Below are 16,290 nucleotides of genomic sequence, written 5' to 3'. Positions count from 1 at the left end.
GTGGCCACAAACTGTGCTACAATCCCAAAGACACGCAGTTCGAGGCCACCAGCTGCTCCGCAGGAGAAGGATTGGCAATTAAAACCCACCAGAGGGTCAGCTGTGGGTCAGTTCAGACTCTACAGTACTCACTACAGCTCAACAATTGTGACTCTTAATTGAAAGATAACAGAGGAGCTCTGGTTATGTAGTTCATAGTGTACTGTGCTATTAGCCAGTTAGTCTTGAGCCACTGTGTGTTACCCTCTAGTCTTGAGTGTGTTATCCCCTAGTACTCCAGTGTTTTCACTTTACAGAATGTTCACTCATTCTGCTGGGAGAGATTGAAAATGATAGTTCTCGTTTTAATCTTAATATTTAGAACCAGCATGGACTGAAGTACTGAAGTTGAAACCACCCAGTCTGTAAAATAATTAAGCTTAAGCGTATGATTCATTAGTATTATTGAGGGACTGTTCTTTCCTTTGGACTACAGTATTGATCTTATACAAAAATATCTGAGTTCTAATTCTCTATTTATTATTTCACCATGCATGTTATTGTGATGCTAGCAACTATTCCACTGGTACTTGCTACACAAGCAGGGTCATCCATGGTAGACAGGTTTCAGCAGAGCTTCCAACCTAAGAAACAAGACTGACCTTCCACACCTCCACATCTGAAATAATAAGACCTCAAAAGTCCTGTGAATAGACCTACAGACTGGGAACAAACATTTGGTAATACCATCTCAGATAAAAGTCTTATAACAGAAGTTTACAGAATACTCATGGGCCTCCACAAGAAAAAGACTGATACCCAATTACAAAATGGGCAAAAAACATGGAAAGAATTTTCACAGAGGAAGATATTCAAATGGCAAACAGACACATGAAATGGCCCAAATCACTGGCAATAAGAGAGAGGCAAATCAAAACCACAATGAGTTACCATCTCACTCCAGTAACAGTGGCAAAGTTTAACAGGGCAGCAAGTAATAGTTGTTGGAGAGGATGTGGCAAGAAAAGAACTCTCATACATTGTTGGTGGGATTGTAATGGTGCAACCATTCTGGAAAGCAGTTTGGCGCTTCCTCAAAAATCTGAACATAGAAATTCAATATGATCCAGCTATTCCACTATTTGGAATATACCCTGAATATATGAGAACTGAGGCACAAACTGAGATTTGTATACCAATGTTCATAGCAGTATTATTCACAATTGCAAGAACATGAAAACAGCCCAAATGTCTTAACCAATGGACTGAGAAATTATGGTACATTCACGCAATGGATTATATGCAGCATGCAGGAGCACTAACTTTGTAAATTGTTACCTAACTTGGGAGGGACTGGAGAGCATTATTTTGGGTGAACTAACAAGTCCCACAAGGATAAATATTGTATAAGACCGTTGTTACAGAAGGAGTGCATATAAGGATCCAAGAAGGGTGGAAGAGGCTGGAAGCAGAGGGATGTGGATGTACAGAGGGAAGAGGGGATTAATCATTGGATTGTACAATTTAATGGGGGGAGGTGATGAAATTGAAAGAATTTGTTTGAATTTGTTGTTGTTAAGTGCCGTCGAGTTGTTTGCGACTCATAGCGACCCTATGCACAACAGCCCTAAACCCTGCTCTGTCCTGCACCAACCGCACTGCCTCTGACACACCCATCTCGATTACCCCAGTCAATCCATCTCATAGAGGGTCTTCCCCTCCTGCACTGTCCCTCCACCCTCCCAAGCATGATGTCCCTCTCCAAGGACCCGTCCCTCCTGGCAACATGTCCAAAGTATGTCAGATGAAGCCCCAGAATCCTTGCCTCCAAGGAGTAGCTTGGTTTAATCCTCTCCAAGATGAATCTGTTTGTTTTCCTGGCAGTCCATGGTACATTCAGTACTCTTCTCCAGCACCACAGCTCAAAGGCATCAACTCTCCTTCTGTCCTCTCTAGTCATCGTCCAACTCTCTGATGCATAACAAGCGATTGCAAAGACCATGGCCTGTATCAGGCGCACCTTAGTCTCCAGAGAGACACCGTTGCTCTTGAGTACTTTAGAGAGGTCCCTAACGGCAGACTTTTCCCATCACGATACGCTTTTTGATTTCCTGACTGCTGGTGCCAAGAGTGTTGACTGTGGAGCCGAGCAAACTGAAGCTGTGAACAATCTCAATCTCTTTGCCATCCATCCTGACGCTGCCAGTTGGTCCAGTGGTGAGAATCTTTGTATTCTTGACATTGAGCCTCAGTCCATACTGAAGGCTGCAGTCCTTGACCCATCACAGCAAGTGCATGAGGTCCTCCTCAGTTTCAGCAAGCAGGGTTGTGTCATCTGCATAACACAGATTGTTAATAGATCTTCCACCAATCCTGATACCACAGTTCTCCTCATAGAGCCCAGCCTCTCGGATAATCTGCTCTGCATACATGTTGAAAAGGTATGGAGACAGGATGCATCCCTGGCGTACACCCTTCCCAATTTTGAATCATGCAGTGTTACCCTGCTCTGTTCTGACTACTGCCTCTTGGTCCAAGTATAGGTTTCACATTAGCACAATTAAATGTTCTGGGATTCCCATTCTTCTCAGAGTCTGCCACAGTTTGTTATGATCCACACAGTCAAATGCCTTTGCATAATCAATGAAACACAGATAGACATTCTTCTGGTATTCTCTGCTTTCAGCCAAGATCCATCTAACATCAGCAACAATATCCCTAGTACCACGACCCCTTCTAAACCCAGCCTGGACTTCCAGCAATTCTCTGCTGATGTGCTGTTCTAATCGTTTTTGGATAATCTTCAGTAGAATCTTGCTTGCATGTGAAATCAATGACACTGTTCTGTAGTTTCCACACTCAGTTGGGTCACCTTTCTTTGGAATGGGAACAAATACAGATCTCTTCCAGTCAGGTGGCCAAGTGGTTGTTCTCCAGATTTCTTGGCACAACTTGGTGAGCACATCCAGGGCAACATCTGTTATCTGAAATACTTCAATTGGTATACCATCTGTATTTATATTGGAATTTTTTAAATAAATAGTGGGGAAAAGTCAGCTTGGGGAAGGGGAAAGGGGGGCTAAAATGTGCAATAATGAATGAATGAAAATTAACTTTTCTGTAAACTTTTGTTAAAATGACAATTAAAATTAAAAAATTTTACTTAAAAAACGAAAAACAAACCCTGTGAATAACATGGAAATCCTATTGGATATGGTACCAGACGATGAGCCCTTCATATTGGAAGACACTTAAAATTCTACTGGGCTAGACTTCTCAAAGTAGAATCTACCTTAATGAAGAGGGCAGAGCAAAGTTCTAATCCAATGAGAGTCCTTAATATGGCATAACTCAAATGAAGAGGAACAGTTGCTGCAGACATTCATGAGTAATTGGAACGTAGAATGGACACAACAGTGGGCTTGAGCACAGAAGAGACTGAGGATGCCACAGGATTGGCAAGCTCTCCCTCTGTTGTACCTAAGTTTGCTGTGCATCAGAGTCAGCCCAGCAGCACATAACTAACAGCAACCAGAGATTTCTGAAACAATCTCTTTAATATTCCTTCTGTGCTCCTTTATGTTCACTGGGTTTTGAGGAAATTTGGGGGACAGCTGTCTGGCCAACAGATTGGAAGAGGTCCTTATTTGTTCCCATTCCCAAGAAAGGTGATCCAACAGAATGTGGAAACAGTCAAAGAATATCATTAATATCCTATGCAAGCAAATTACTGCTGGATAGGTCATTCAAAAGTGTCTAGTTCATAAGTCTAGAATTGCCAGAAGTTCAAGCAGGATCAAGAGACCACGGCACCAGGGATATCATTGCTGATGTCAGATGCATCCTGGCTGAAAGTAAAGAATACTAGAAGAATATCTATTTGTTCTCTATTGCCTGTGCAAAGACATTAGCCTGTGTGGATCATAACAGGCTATGATGTCACTGAAATGAACAGGAATCTTAGAACACTTAATTGTGCTCATGTGAAACCTGTACATATACCAAGAGGCTGTTGTTCTACTACTACGTGACTTACAGTTATGAAGGGAGTGTGTGAGGCTGTATTCTATCACCATACTGATACAGTCTGCATGCTGAGCAAATTATTCAAGAAGCTGTACTCTGTGAAGAGGAATATGGCATCAGGATTGGAGTGAGACTTATCAGTAAACCTGTGTTATGCAGATGAAACAACCTTGCTTGCTGAAAGTGAAAAGGACTTAGAGTACTTGTTGCACAAGAACAAAGAATACCGCCTTCAATATGGGTTACATTTCAATGTCAAGAAAACAAAAATTCTTACAACTAGACCAGTGGGCAACATCATGATAGATGGAGAAAAGATTGAAACTATCAACAATTTGATCTTACTTGGATACATACCCTTGGTACCAGCAGTCAGGAAATAAGGAGATATCATAGTGCACTGGGAATGTCTGCAGTTAGGGACCTCTACAAATTATTGCAGAGTAATGATGTCAGTTTGAGGACTAAGGTGTATCTAATCCAAGCCACGGTGTTTCAGATAACTTGCTATGCATCTGAAAGATGGACCAATAAATAAAAATGATAGAAGAAAATTAACACCTTCGAGGAGTGGTGTTGGAGGAGAGCACTGAACATCCTATGGACAAACAAATACCCGTGGAAAAAACATGTTGGAGAGGATGCAGCCAGAGTGCTCTTTGAAGGCATAGATGATAAAGCTTTGCCTTACATACTTTGAGCATGTTGCTAGGAGGGGCTACTCAGTGGAGAGAACATGATGCTCAGAAAGGCAGAGGTTCAGCAAAGGAGAGGAAGACCCTGGACCAAGGTGTAACAATGACTGCCACAGTAGGCTGCAGTGTTTTAAGAATTATGAGAACAGTACAGGACAGGGTTCAGATCTGTTGTTCATGACTGCCACAGTGGGCTCCAGAGTGTTAGGAAGTATGAGGATAGCACAGGACAGGGTTCAGATCTGTTCATAGGGTCAGTATAGGTCAAGCTCAACTCGATGGCACCTAGCAACAACAACCGTTTTTAATATTCATAAGTTCTGGTGACCTAGTGGTCACAAGCAGCCCTGCCAACCCAAAGGCACATGGTTTAACCCAAAGACACGTGGTTTGAATCTGCCGTCTACTCTGCAGGAGGAAGATGGGCAGTCTCCTCCCATGAGACTACCTCTGAACCCCCAATGGAGTGTCAGCTGTGAGTCATTGTCAACTTGACAGCATATAACAACAGCACCATCTTTAACTTTGCTGTGTGTAGCTTTTGAAATAATTTAACAAATACATATTAAGCACTTATTTTCTGACAGTCACTCAGAACATAGAGGTGAACAAGTCCTTATACAGAGCCTCTCTGCTCACTAGGCTCGTTAGTGCATGTTACACTCAGTTTTTACATTTTAAGTCCCACATAGGCTTTGGGTGGTCCATAGGAAGATGCGCTGCTAACCCAAAGGTGTTGCTCCTCTAGTGGTTCAAATCCACCAGCTGTTTCTCAAGAAAAAGATGCTTAGTCTCCTCCCAGGCAATTGAAGAGTCAGTAGTGATTTTTTTCTGAGCTTTGGTGGCTCATGGTTAAACTATTAAGCAAAAGACTAGAGGCTTGAACCCACCAGTCTCTCCCTAGGAAAAAATGTAGCATTCTGCTTTTATAATCCAGATTTCCTCTTGAATCTGTCCCACCTGAATTTAAAAACCAACTCAGGAACAGGTTTGAGGCCTTGAACACTAATGAACAAAGACCAGGTGAGCTGTGGGAAGATATCAAGAATAGCATCCATGGCGAGATTTGGTGGCCTAGTGGCAAGAAGCTACACTACAATCCCAGAGGTGCACGGTTCAAATCCACCAGATACTCTACTGGAGAAGAAGGGACAATCTCCTCCTGTACCCGTCAGATCTGATTTGACAGTACACACACACAAAATAACAAAATAAAATTAAAAAAATAAAATAATAGCATCCACAAAGAATTCAGAAGGTCATTAGAAAGATAGAGGAAGAAGAAAAGACCAAAATGGGTATCCAAAGAGACTGAATATTGCACCAGAGCTTCAAGAAGCCAAAGTAAAGGGAAGAAATCAAGACGTTAAGGAACTGAATAGAAGATTTCAAAAAGCAGCTTGGGAAGACAGAGCAAAGATTACAATGAAATGTGCAAGGAGCCGGAGTCAGAAAATCAAAAGGACCACACTTGCTTTGCCTTTCTTAAGCTGAAGGAATTAAATACATTCAAGCCTCAAGTTGTAAAAATTAAGGATGCTATGGCCAAAATATTTAAAGATCCAGAAAGCATGAAAGAAAGATGGAAGGAGTATGCAGAGTCACTGTACCAAAAAGAATTGGTTGACAGAGAAAAATTTCAAGAAACAATATATGATCAAGAGGCAGTGGTGATGAAGGAGGAAGTGCAGACTACACTGAAGGATATGGCAAAATATAAGGCCGCAAGAATTGATGGATTACCAGTCGATATTTTTCAGCAAACAGATGCTGCTTTGGGCACACTTACGAAGTTTTCCCAAGAAATCTGGAGGGCAATTACCCAGCCAACTGACTGGAAGAGATCCATATTTATTCCATTCCAAAACCAGGGGACCTGACAGAGTATGCAAGTTACTGAACAATATCACTAATACCACATGCTAGCAAAATTCTGCTGAAGATTATATAAAAACAACGGGGACAGTACATTGACAGAGAACTACCAGAAATACAAGCTGGGTTTTTAAGAGGTTGTGTTACTACAAACATTACCACAAATGTCAGATGGATCTTTGCAGAAAGCTAATACCAGAAGAATGTCTATGTTTCATTGACTGTGCAAAGGCATTTGACTGTGTGGATCACAGATTGTGGCTAACCTTGAGGAGAATGGGAATCCCAGAACATTTGATTATGCTCATGAGACACCTATACTCAGACCAGAAAGAAATCCTCAGAACAGAGCAAGGAAACACTTCATGGTTTAAAAACAGGAAAGGAATGTTACAAGGATTCTTCCTGTATACTTACCTTTTGGGTCTATATGCAGATCCTTAAATGATGTGGTTTGAGGCCACCAACTCCTCAGGATAAGGATAGGCAGTCTCCTCCTGTGCAATTAATTGCCTCTGAAAACCCACTGAAGCGTCAGCTGTGGGTTGATTGGTACACAGCAAACAACAGTAAATCCTTACAGGAAGAAATGGGCCATCTTTCTCCCAAAGAGACTCTGGTGGATCCATACTGCTCAGGGACATACTATACAGTGTGCCACCAGCAGCTGTAAAAATGTACTTATTGTTGAACTCAACAATTCCGTTAAAAAAAATTTTTTTTTAATCTGTATACAAAACATCACTCGGGAGTCTGGGCTTTATGAGGAGTGTAGCATCAGGAGTGGAGGAAGACTCCTCAACAACCCACGTTATATAGATGACACAACCCTGCTTGTTGAAACTGAGGAGGATGTGAAGTGTTTGCTGCAGAACGCCAACAACTGTAGTCTTAGATATGGATTGAAGCTCAACATCAAGAAAACAAAGATTATCATCACTGGACCAGTTGGCGGCAGCACCATGATCAATGGAGAAGAGATTGAGATTGTTAACAATTTCAGCTTGCTCATCTCTACAATCCTTAGTCTTGAGACCAAAAGTCAGGAAATCAAAAGATTAATTGCACTGGGAAAATGTGCTGTCAGGTGTGCCTGATCCAGGCCATGGTCTTCACAGTTACTTATGCATCAGAGAACTGGACAATGACTGAGAATGACAGAAGAAGAGTCATTGCCTTTGAGTTACGGTGCTAGAGAAGAGTATTGAACATACCATAGACCACCAAGAAAACAGTTAGGTCTGCCTTGGAGAGGGTGAAACCAAGTTTCTCCTTGGAGGCTAAGATTTTGAAGCTCTGTCTCACATACTTTGGGCATGTGGCCAGGAGAGACCAGTCCTTGGAGAAGGACATCATACTTAGAAGAGTGGAGGAACAGGCCAGGAGAGGATGAGATGGTAACTGGGGCGATGGGGATAGGTGTGTTGGAGTCACTGAGACTGGCTCAGGACAGGGCAGGCTTCAGAGCTGCTCTACATAGGGTTGCTATGAGTCACAGACAACTCAACAGCACATAACAACAGAGATAAACAACCTTGAAAATGATTACTGTCTTACTATAAGCTGAAGTCAACTGCAGATTAGTTAGCTTGGTTTTTTAGATAGCCTAGTAGGACAACAGACATTAATTCATTCATGAATTACTCATATTACATTGTAACAATTTCTTACTCTTTCCTATTAGTAACCAAGAATTTAAATGAAAAGAAATCAGCCAAATCCTCAGAAATGTCTCCTGTGCCTATGAGATCAGCTGGTCAGGCAGCCAAAGCCCACCTGCATCAGCCCCACAGAGTAAGCCAAGTGCTTCAGGTTCCAGCTGTTAATTTGCACCCCATCAGGAAGAAGGGCCAAACGAAAGACCCTGCCACATTGAGTGAGTATTCACAATTACTATTACACTCATTTCGTTTATATTTTTCAGGGCATGTAGAATGAAAACTAACTACAAATGTAAATGTTCAGGAAATGTACTGTTTTCATTTATGTAATATAATCATCACTTCGTGAATAAAAATAAGGTTTCATTTTACCTATAGGTATTTGATACCAACATCCATTTTTTTAAAAAATGCTAGCACTGAAGTCCTCTAATGGCTGAAAAATTTTTAATTCTATCAACAGAAAGCTTAGCAGAGATACCTCTTAGTGGCCAGTGGCCCTACTATATCCAAAAGCTTGACATTGCATTTATCAAGTATCCATTGTAAATGTCACTTCTAAAAGCTATGAGAGTGTTGGTGCATATTCCAAAAATAACTCTGTGTTGGATTTTTTTTTTCCCACTCATGACTACATCTGAAAATCTGCTGAGGCAAGAAGAAAAAATATATTCTCTCTCTCTCTCTCTCTCTCTCTCTCTCTCTCTCTCTCTCTCTCTCTCACACACACACACACACACACACTCATAAGTCACACTTTTTTTCTTTTCTTTTTTCACAGCCATGATGGCATTATCCAATCTACTTTCCTGTGTCACTAGTTGAGCTTTCAGGTTAGAAAGCTAGATGAGGTTTGAGTCCTAGCATAAGCACTTATCTTATACCTTATACATGGTACATAGTCAGTAGAACTTTGTGAGTTTAATTAGATTTTGTTTTGACACACTGATACACAAGGTTCAATAAAAAAGAACTTTTTTGACAGACTTTTCAGACCCTTGACATAGGCACCCTAACATAGATAACTTCAGTATAAGATGCTTACTCTTGTGCCAGCAATGTATAAAGAAAAAATAAGGCAGAGACTTTAGAGAAGACTTTGTAGAGATGATACCTAACCACAGTCTTATAGACTGATCAGGAAGAAGGTGATTATACTTTCAGACCCTGGTAGTACAAATGGTTAATGTACTTGACTGGTAACCAAAAGGTTGGAAGTTCAAGTTTACCCAGAGCACCTCACAAGTTTTATTTCTAAGATATTAGCCATTGAAAATTCTATGAAGCACACTTCTACTTGAGCCCTCATGGGATGCCATAAGTCAGGTTTGACTGATAGCACTGTTAATTAGACAAAGGGTTAAGGAGAACTGCTTCAGGGAGAGGAAACTCTGGTATGTGTAAGGAACTGAGTTTGCTGCCTCAGTGCAAAGCTGAATGCGGAGTGTTGAGTGGCGATAATAATGAGCTGCTGGAGAAGGAGAGGCGCTATCTTCCTGTGCCAGTTGAATCCAACTTGATGATACATGGGGGGGGGGGGTGAAAAAAGTAATAATGACAATGACTAGTAACTTGGGAAAAACTTAACACTTGGAAAGCTGCAGGGAACCATTTTAAGTGCTTTACATACTTTATGCACGTAAACTCATTTTGTCTTCATAATAACCCTGCAAGATAGGTAAGTTTTACTCTCAGGTGAGAGCTGTTGATTGACTCCAAGAAGACTCTAAAGTCCATTTTTTTAACCATTAAATCACACAACCTAAGCATGATAAAGAACAGTGAAGGGCATAGTATGCCAGAATTATAGCCCCATGCTACAGAAGAGCTGTCAGTAGGAAGCCATTGGAGAGATTTGAAAGAGGTAAAGTTAGAGCTTAGTTTATATTTGAAAAGGACTAGTAGGCAGGTCAGCAAGGCTGGAGATAGCATGGACTGAAAGCTGATACAGTTATTCAGAAGTTCCTTAGGACCTTCACTGGTGTACTAGCTGAGGAAATGAAGAGGGAATTAGACACAAAATTGGTGAAAGGTGATCAATTATTTGATGATAGGAGAGGGGGAAAGAACCCAATTCTTGTTTTTAATTTGAGTCTGCTTCCGAGAGGTAATTTGATTTGTATGAGGTAGCCTCTTCCTTCTCTCTTCTTGTAATATGCCTGTCATTTATATAATGAAAATATTAAAAGGACATTGAATTAAAGGGTAGTGTGAGTGCATTGTGGTTGAAACCTTTTCAGTGTTGGGCTCCTTGTTACTATGTCGAATCCTAACTAAAGTTGTTCTTACTTTACTGGTCAAAACTTTCTGCTGTTTCTGAGAGAGAATGTATTTGAAAATGTTAGTATATTGAAACTTGCTAAGCTTTTGCTTACACTGAATAGAGCCACTTTGGGGGTAGGGTATTAGATAGGTCTTTGTGTGATTGCTTCCTGCCAGCTCCATAATTCTATAATTTCATGATTCTTTCTGTGGTTCATTTCTCTCCTGTAGTGTGAATTTAGTGTTCTTGAAAAGGGCTGGACTGATAGCCCGCCAGCCTCTTCTGTATCCCCACAGCACAGATGCAGCACTGGTAGTGCCAGTGCCTGCATCCCACACTGTCCTGACACAATCACCCTGATGGAGAGAGACCACCTCTAGAGAAGAGAAAAGAGTCAATTCATGAATTTTCTTGAGACTTTGAACACGTGTGTCAATTGGTGGGGGAGTATTGTGTTCTGTTACATTTACTTTTCTTATGCCACACAACAGTCAAAAAAGAGCTTTATAATCTGGTTTATGTTAATTGGTTGAATTGGATTCAATAACCTAGAGGTGAGAATCTCTGTGCCATTATTCAGTCACTTTGTCATTTGCACATTTCCGTTTACTGCATTAGCCGTTGAACACCATGGCTGTAGTTATTTAGGTAACTGGACATTGTAATGACAATAATGATTTATTCTTTTGATTTTATTTTCAGGTGCAAATGTACCTCAGAAAGTTGTAACAACAGCTGAAGAAATAAGTGGTAAGAAGCATTCTGAAGACACTATTTCTGTGACATCGTCCATCCATTCTAGTCCTCCTGCTTCTCCTCAAGCATCCCATCGCAAAGGTAAACTGTTCCTGGTCTACCAATCAACACTTTTTAGTATATATATTGCTATTCATGTATAGCAGTAAATGCAAAGTGTTAAAAAACATGTCATCCTGAAAACATAACTTTTAAACTTGTTTTACATTGCATTACAGACAGTTCCTGGGTCACAAATGCCCAACCCATAGTTACTTGCTAACTTGTAAATTATATTTCCTTAAAAATTTGAGGTACAAAGAAGTGTCTTAGTCAAGTGCTATTCTACAACATATTGTTGCTATTAAGACTTTGTTTTCATGGATAGGAAGGTGTGCATTAGTGGCACAGTGGATTTTGTGTGGTCCTTTAACTGAATCCACCAGCAGCTCCACAAGAGACAGACAAAGCAGTCTATTCCTGTTACCATGTAGCTTCCAAAACCTGTTGAGGAGGGAGCCATGAGTCATAGTGACTCTGTGGCCGCATTTGTGGTTTGTCATTTTGGCATACAAAGGCAAACATTTGACCAGCTGACATTAGAGATAATGTTCCAATTTATGTACAAAAACATACTCCTTCAAAGTGAGACTCCTTTGTAATCCAGAGACTGTACTTAGATGTATTCCAGGTATTCTGCAACAGCTAGCACAGGCTCCAGTACTGAAAGTGTCTTTGACTGAGGCCAACAGAGATAAGCATAAATTGACAGTTGTTTTGTACTGTGTAGCTTCTTGATGTTATACTCATCTAAATTTCCAATATTGAAGTATTTTTAAGAAAGTTTTAAAATAAGAATTTCTACTAGAAATTGTTTTAAACCAATAACTATAAGATTTAGGCCAGGGTGGGGACATGGCACAGGGACAGATATTTAAGTTGATTCTTAATTCTTAACTTAGTAGCAAAATAATACTATTTTGATAATTAGAACATAATATATACACTTAATAATTTTTACACACTTAAGAATTTTTATACTTCTATTTCTACTAAATGATTTGAGGTGAAAAATCTGAAGTTCTTTGTTCATTTATATATATTTTCCCCTTAATTCAGATGGTGAAGCCTTCGTGAGGCTGAGCAATTTACATATAGTTATGGATGTTGTGTGTCATTTTGTGTTAGCTATCCTTGGAGCATTTTCTGTTGGGGGCATGTATTTCTTACATTGGCCCCCTAAGCTCTCTGTAAACTTAGAGAATATGGCTCCCATATTTTCTTCACACATGCAGAGGAATTGCATCTTTAAATAACAATACAGAGTAATACATGGCCAGTGGTAAGAAAGTTTATGACTAAAAAAAAAGCCTCCTTCAGAGCTTCCCTCAGTTTCCATGTTATAAATTTCACCTTTCTCTAGCAGGGTCTTTTATTTTTAAACTACCTGTGTGCTACATTAACATCAAACCTGAGTTTGAATCCTGGTTTTGCACCTCAAGAGCTGTGTAAGCACCTTATAACAGTCATATAGGGAAAAAGACCACCTATTATAGGGGACCAATATGAGATTATCAGAGATAATTTCTAAAGCCTGATAGTTAATGTTTCTGAAATTGGAGTGTCTTAATGCCACTACAGAGCAGTGTTCATCTGCCCTTTCCTCATTTTGTATACCTGAGATTGGCTAGTATTTGCACTGTGTGACTTTACAACGAAAGAATCTGTGACACTCAAATAAGACATGTAAATAGTGCGCATGTAATTCCAAACTTAAAACAAGGTTCTGTTCCAATGGCTGTCTTAAGTCTGTTCTACCATGAGTTGAATACCACTTCATATTTTCACATCTTGCTATATGGCAGTATTTCTGAACTGTAATCCTAACACTGAACATCTGAAAATAGCATCAGTAAATTATGCACACTAACATTGTAGCAGGACATGTTATTAATAAGTAAGATGTACAGGAAAAAACAAACAGTCCTAATTGTGGTTCTTTATAATTCTATTGTCATAAATTATGGACTCCCTAACGTGGTATAGCTCATACAGAATCTGTGAGATACACAGCTCTGGTTTTGGATTTTTTTTCCTTATCTTACCTATTTGTATGTTCCTATGTATGATGCCCTTTGTCAGATTTCAAGATGTAGAATTGGGAACAGTGCTTCAAATCAGATAGATGGTCCAAATGAACAGGGCTCCTGTGTTCTTAATACTTTTCCACAAGCACCTTTACATTCTTCACCTTTTTGAGAGGCTGTTCTAGATCCAATGAACTGTTTGGCTCTACACCAATTTTTTTACCTTATTATGGCTTGTAGGGAGCTCTGATAACGCTATAGTTAAGGAGCTGCAGGCTCAACATGAAAGGCATGCAGTATGAATCCTCCAGCTGCTCTGCAGGAGAAAGTTGGGTAGGCTCCTCCTGTGTGATTGACAGCCTCTGAAAACCCACTGGAGGGTCAGCTGTGAGTCAGCTCTGACTTGACAGCACAACAACATAACTTGTAGAGAAGAACTCATAGGAACCATGATTCCCCTCAGCTCTATGTTCAGTGACAACAAAAAAAATCCGTTCTTAACCCCTGGAATGAAAAAGTCTTTTCTCTGTACTATCTTTTAGAATGTGGCCACCAGTTCACCACAGGGTTTATAGATTTGTGAACAAAACATATCACTAGTCATATTTGGATCTTAGAAATAAGAATAATTTTCTCTTCAGAACCATTTTTAATTGTTCTAACTTATATTCTCTCAAAACTCCAGCCAGGTACTGTATTTCAAGTTAATTCCACTTGTAGGATTTTGCTAATAGTCTATGATTGTAAGAATGTCACTATCCTAAGACTATATTATTTGAGTCTGTTCAAGTTCTTGCTTGAAACTAATTCTTTATTTCTCAATTTTTTAAAACCTGTATTTTTTTATGAGGAAAATTTAAGCAAGATGAAGCTCTCTAAAAGTTCTAAATCAAAAGACCTGAATTTTATCTTCCCCAGCACATAAAGAAGGCACCTTCTCCTCCCAGGAGATACAGCAGAATCAGAAATTGTGCTATTATGGTTGTTATTTATATATTGTATTTGGTTTTTACTAAGCTTTTTCTTAGTAAAACCTTCCTGAAAATTCTAGACACACAATTATTTTAAGAAGCAGTTCTGTTCTTAAGATACTCTGTTATATTTTTCTTTATTAGTTTGCCAGTGTTATTTGCTTTTAAAAGTTTTTATAAAGAACATGCTTTGATCAAGGTAAGTCATTGTCCTGTGTTCTGTCTTATAGTGACTAATGTGTTTATACTCTGTTGTAGGCTATGCATTAAAGAATACATTACTAGAGTTATATTTTTTAAGATATTAACAAGATAGTAGACTTTTTAATAGTGAAATGTTAATATAGACCACGCTAAATTGTGAAAGAATTAATTCACCATGTCAGGGTTTTTGCATCTCTCCCTCCAGCTGGCAGTGTTCTGTCTGATCACAGTATCCTGCTGCATCACTCAGGGTCTTCCTCATCCCCTCCCCGTGAGTCCAGCACCACGATCAGTGGCCAGAGCTGCCCCGGAATAGGTGGGGCTTACTTGCAAAAGAAAATTCTTCAGATTACCAGGAGCACAGCCAGAAGGACAGACAGGACCGAGAAGGCCACTGAGGAGAATAGAGACAGGACAAGTTGTGAGAACACAGCCAGGAAAAGAATGACATCCCCGTTTAGAAGATTTAGGGAAAGAACCCTTTCGAGGGAGAGACTAGCCAACAGCAAAACGGAGGACGCAAATCACAATCAAGCTAACAAAAGCTGTGAGAAAGTAAAGGATGTTGGGAGCAACATCAAAGATGAGAAAGGGAGTGACAACTTGGATTCAAATAGCCAAGGCGACAGTAACACTTTAAACTGCTTCTATACGCGATTCAAGTCTAAAAGGAGAAAAACACTGTGAAGTTCTTATTTAACTTTAGTGTTAAGTTTGTTTTCCATTATTTATGTAAATTAAGTCACTTGTCAAATAAAACTTAGGCAGACGACTTAGTAAAATATTATTTATGAGTGTTTTCTAATTAGTGTTAAGTTACAAGTCCTCTAGCAGCAAAGGTTTATTGATTTAAAGTGCCTTATTTGTATGATGTTATTTTTCTACTGTATTGAGTTAGTAAAGTTTATATTCTTGTCTTCCTGTAGTTGGTTTTATTTCATTTTGGTAGCAGCTGAGACATGAGTGAACTAAGTAGAGAAGCCTTGTTAGAAACCAGAGTTCACTTTTCTCTAGAAAAAAGCCAGTAATAATTTGGTCACAATACTAGACTTAGATTTTTATTGCTATCTTACTACTTCAGATACTTTACAAGCTAAAGGAAAGAGAAAGTGTATGAGAAGCATCTGGTTGTCATACTTTTTTTTTAACTTTGTTTTTTAATAATTTGAAGGAGAGTTTATAGATTTGTTTTCCGTTTAACAAATCATACATCTGCCTTGTGACACTGACCACAGTCTCCACCTGTATACCAGCACTTGTCCCTGTATTTCCTGTTTCCGTTCATCCTTCTTTCCTGTTCCTGCATTTTGAGCTTTATTCCTGGGCTAATGCTGCCCTTGTAATCATGTTATAGGCCTGTCGATTGTTTGGCTGAACATTGAGACACAAGGGTTATTTCACTTCAAGCTTGAAGGGAATCCAAGGACCACAGTCTCAGAGGTTCTGCCCGTCTCTGCCAGACAAGTATGTCTGGTCTTTTATAACTGTGGGTTTTAGTCCACCTTCCTCTTCCTGCTCTGTCAAGGATCTTCTGTTGTAATCACTTTGAGTGCAGTCAGCGATGATAGCTGGGCACCATTTAGTTCTTCTAGTCTCAAGATGGTAAATACTGAAGTTCAGTGGTCTAGTAGTCCTGTGGTCTAATAGTCTGTGAGTTTCTTCATTCTTCCTTGCTCCCAATGGAGAGAGAAGAAGAATTTCATTTTAGATGGCTTCCTAGGAACCTCTAAAATCTCAGTCCCTGCTCACTATAGTAGGATGCAGAGCATCAGTCTTGTGAACAGTGATATGTCA

The 16,290-nt window shown here is 39.7% G+C and overlaps 1 protein-coding gene across 4 annotated transcripts in view; it reads left to right on the top strand.

Moving 5' to 3' along the window:
• The window catches only part of RAPGEF6 (Rap guanine nucleotide exchange factor (GEF) 6), a 274,324-nt gene that overhangs the window by 248,768 nt on the left and 9,266 nt on the right, over positions 1–16,290 (top strand). For all 4 annotated transcript variants that reach the window (XM_006899057.1, XM_006899058.1, XM_006899060.1 and 1 more), the window contains 2 exons: positions 8,260–8,451; positions 11,202–11,336. In XM_006899057.1, coding sequence (XP_006899119.1) covers positions 8,260–8,451; positions 11,202–11,336 — 327 coding nt within the window. The remainder of the gene's footprint in view (positions 1–8,259; positions 8,452–11,201; positions 11,337–16,290) is intronic.

The sequence above is a fragment of the Elephantulus edwardii genome, unplaced genomic scaffold (genome assembly GCF_000299155.1).
Source record: "Elephantulus edwardii isolate Elephantulus edwardi_28Jun2011 unplaced genomic scaffold, EleEdw1.0 scaffold00245, whole genome shotgun sequence".
Taxonomy (NCBI): domain Eukaryota; kingdom Metazoa; phylum Chordata; class Mammalia; order Macroscelidea; family Macroscelididae; genus Elephantulus; species Elephantulus edwardii.
This window is presented reverse-complemented; position numbering and strand designations above follow the sequence as displayed.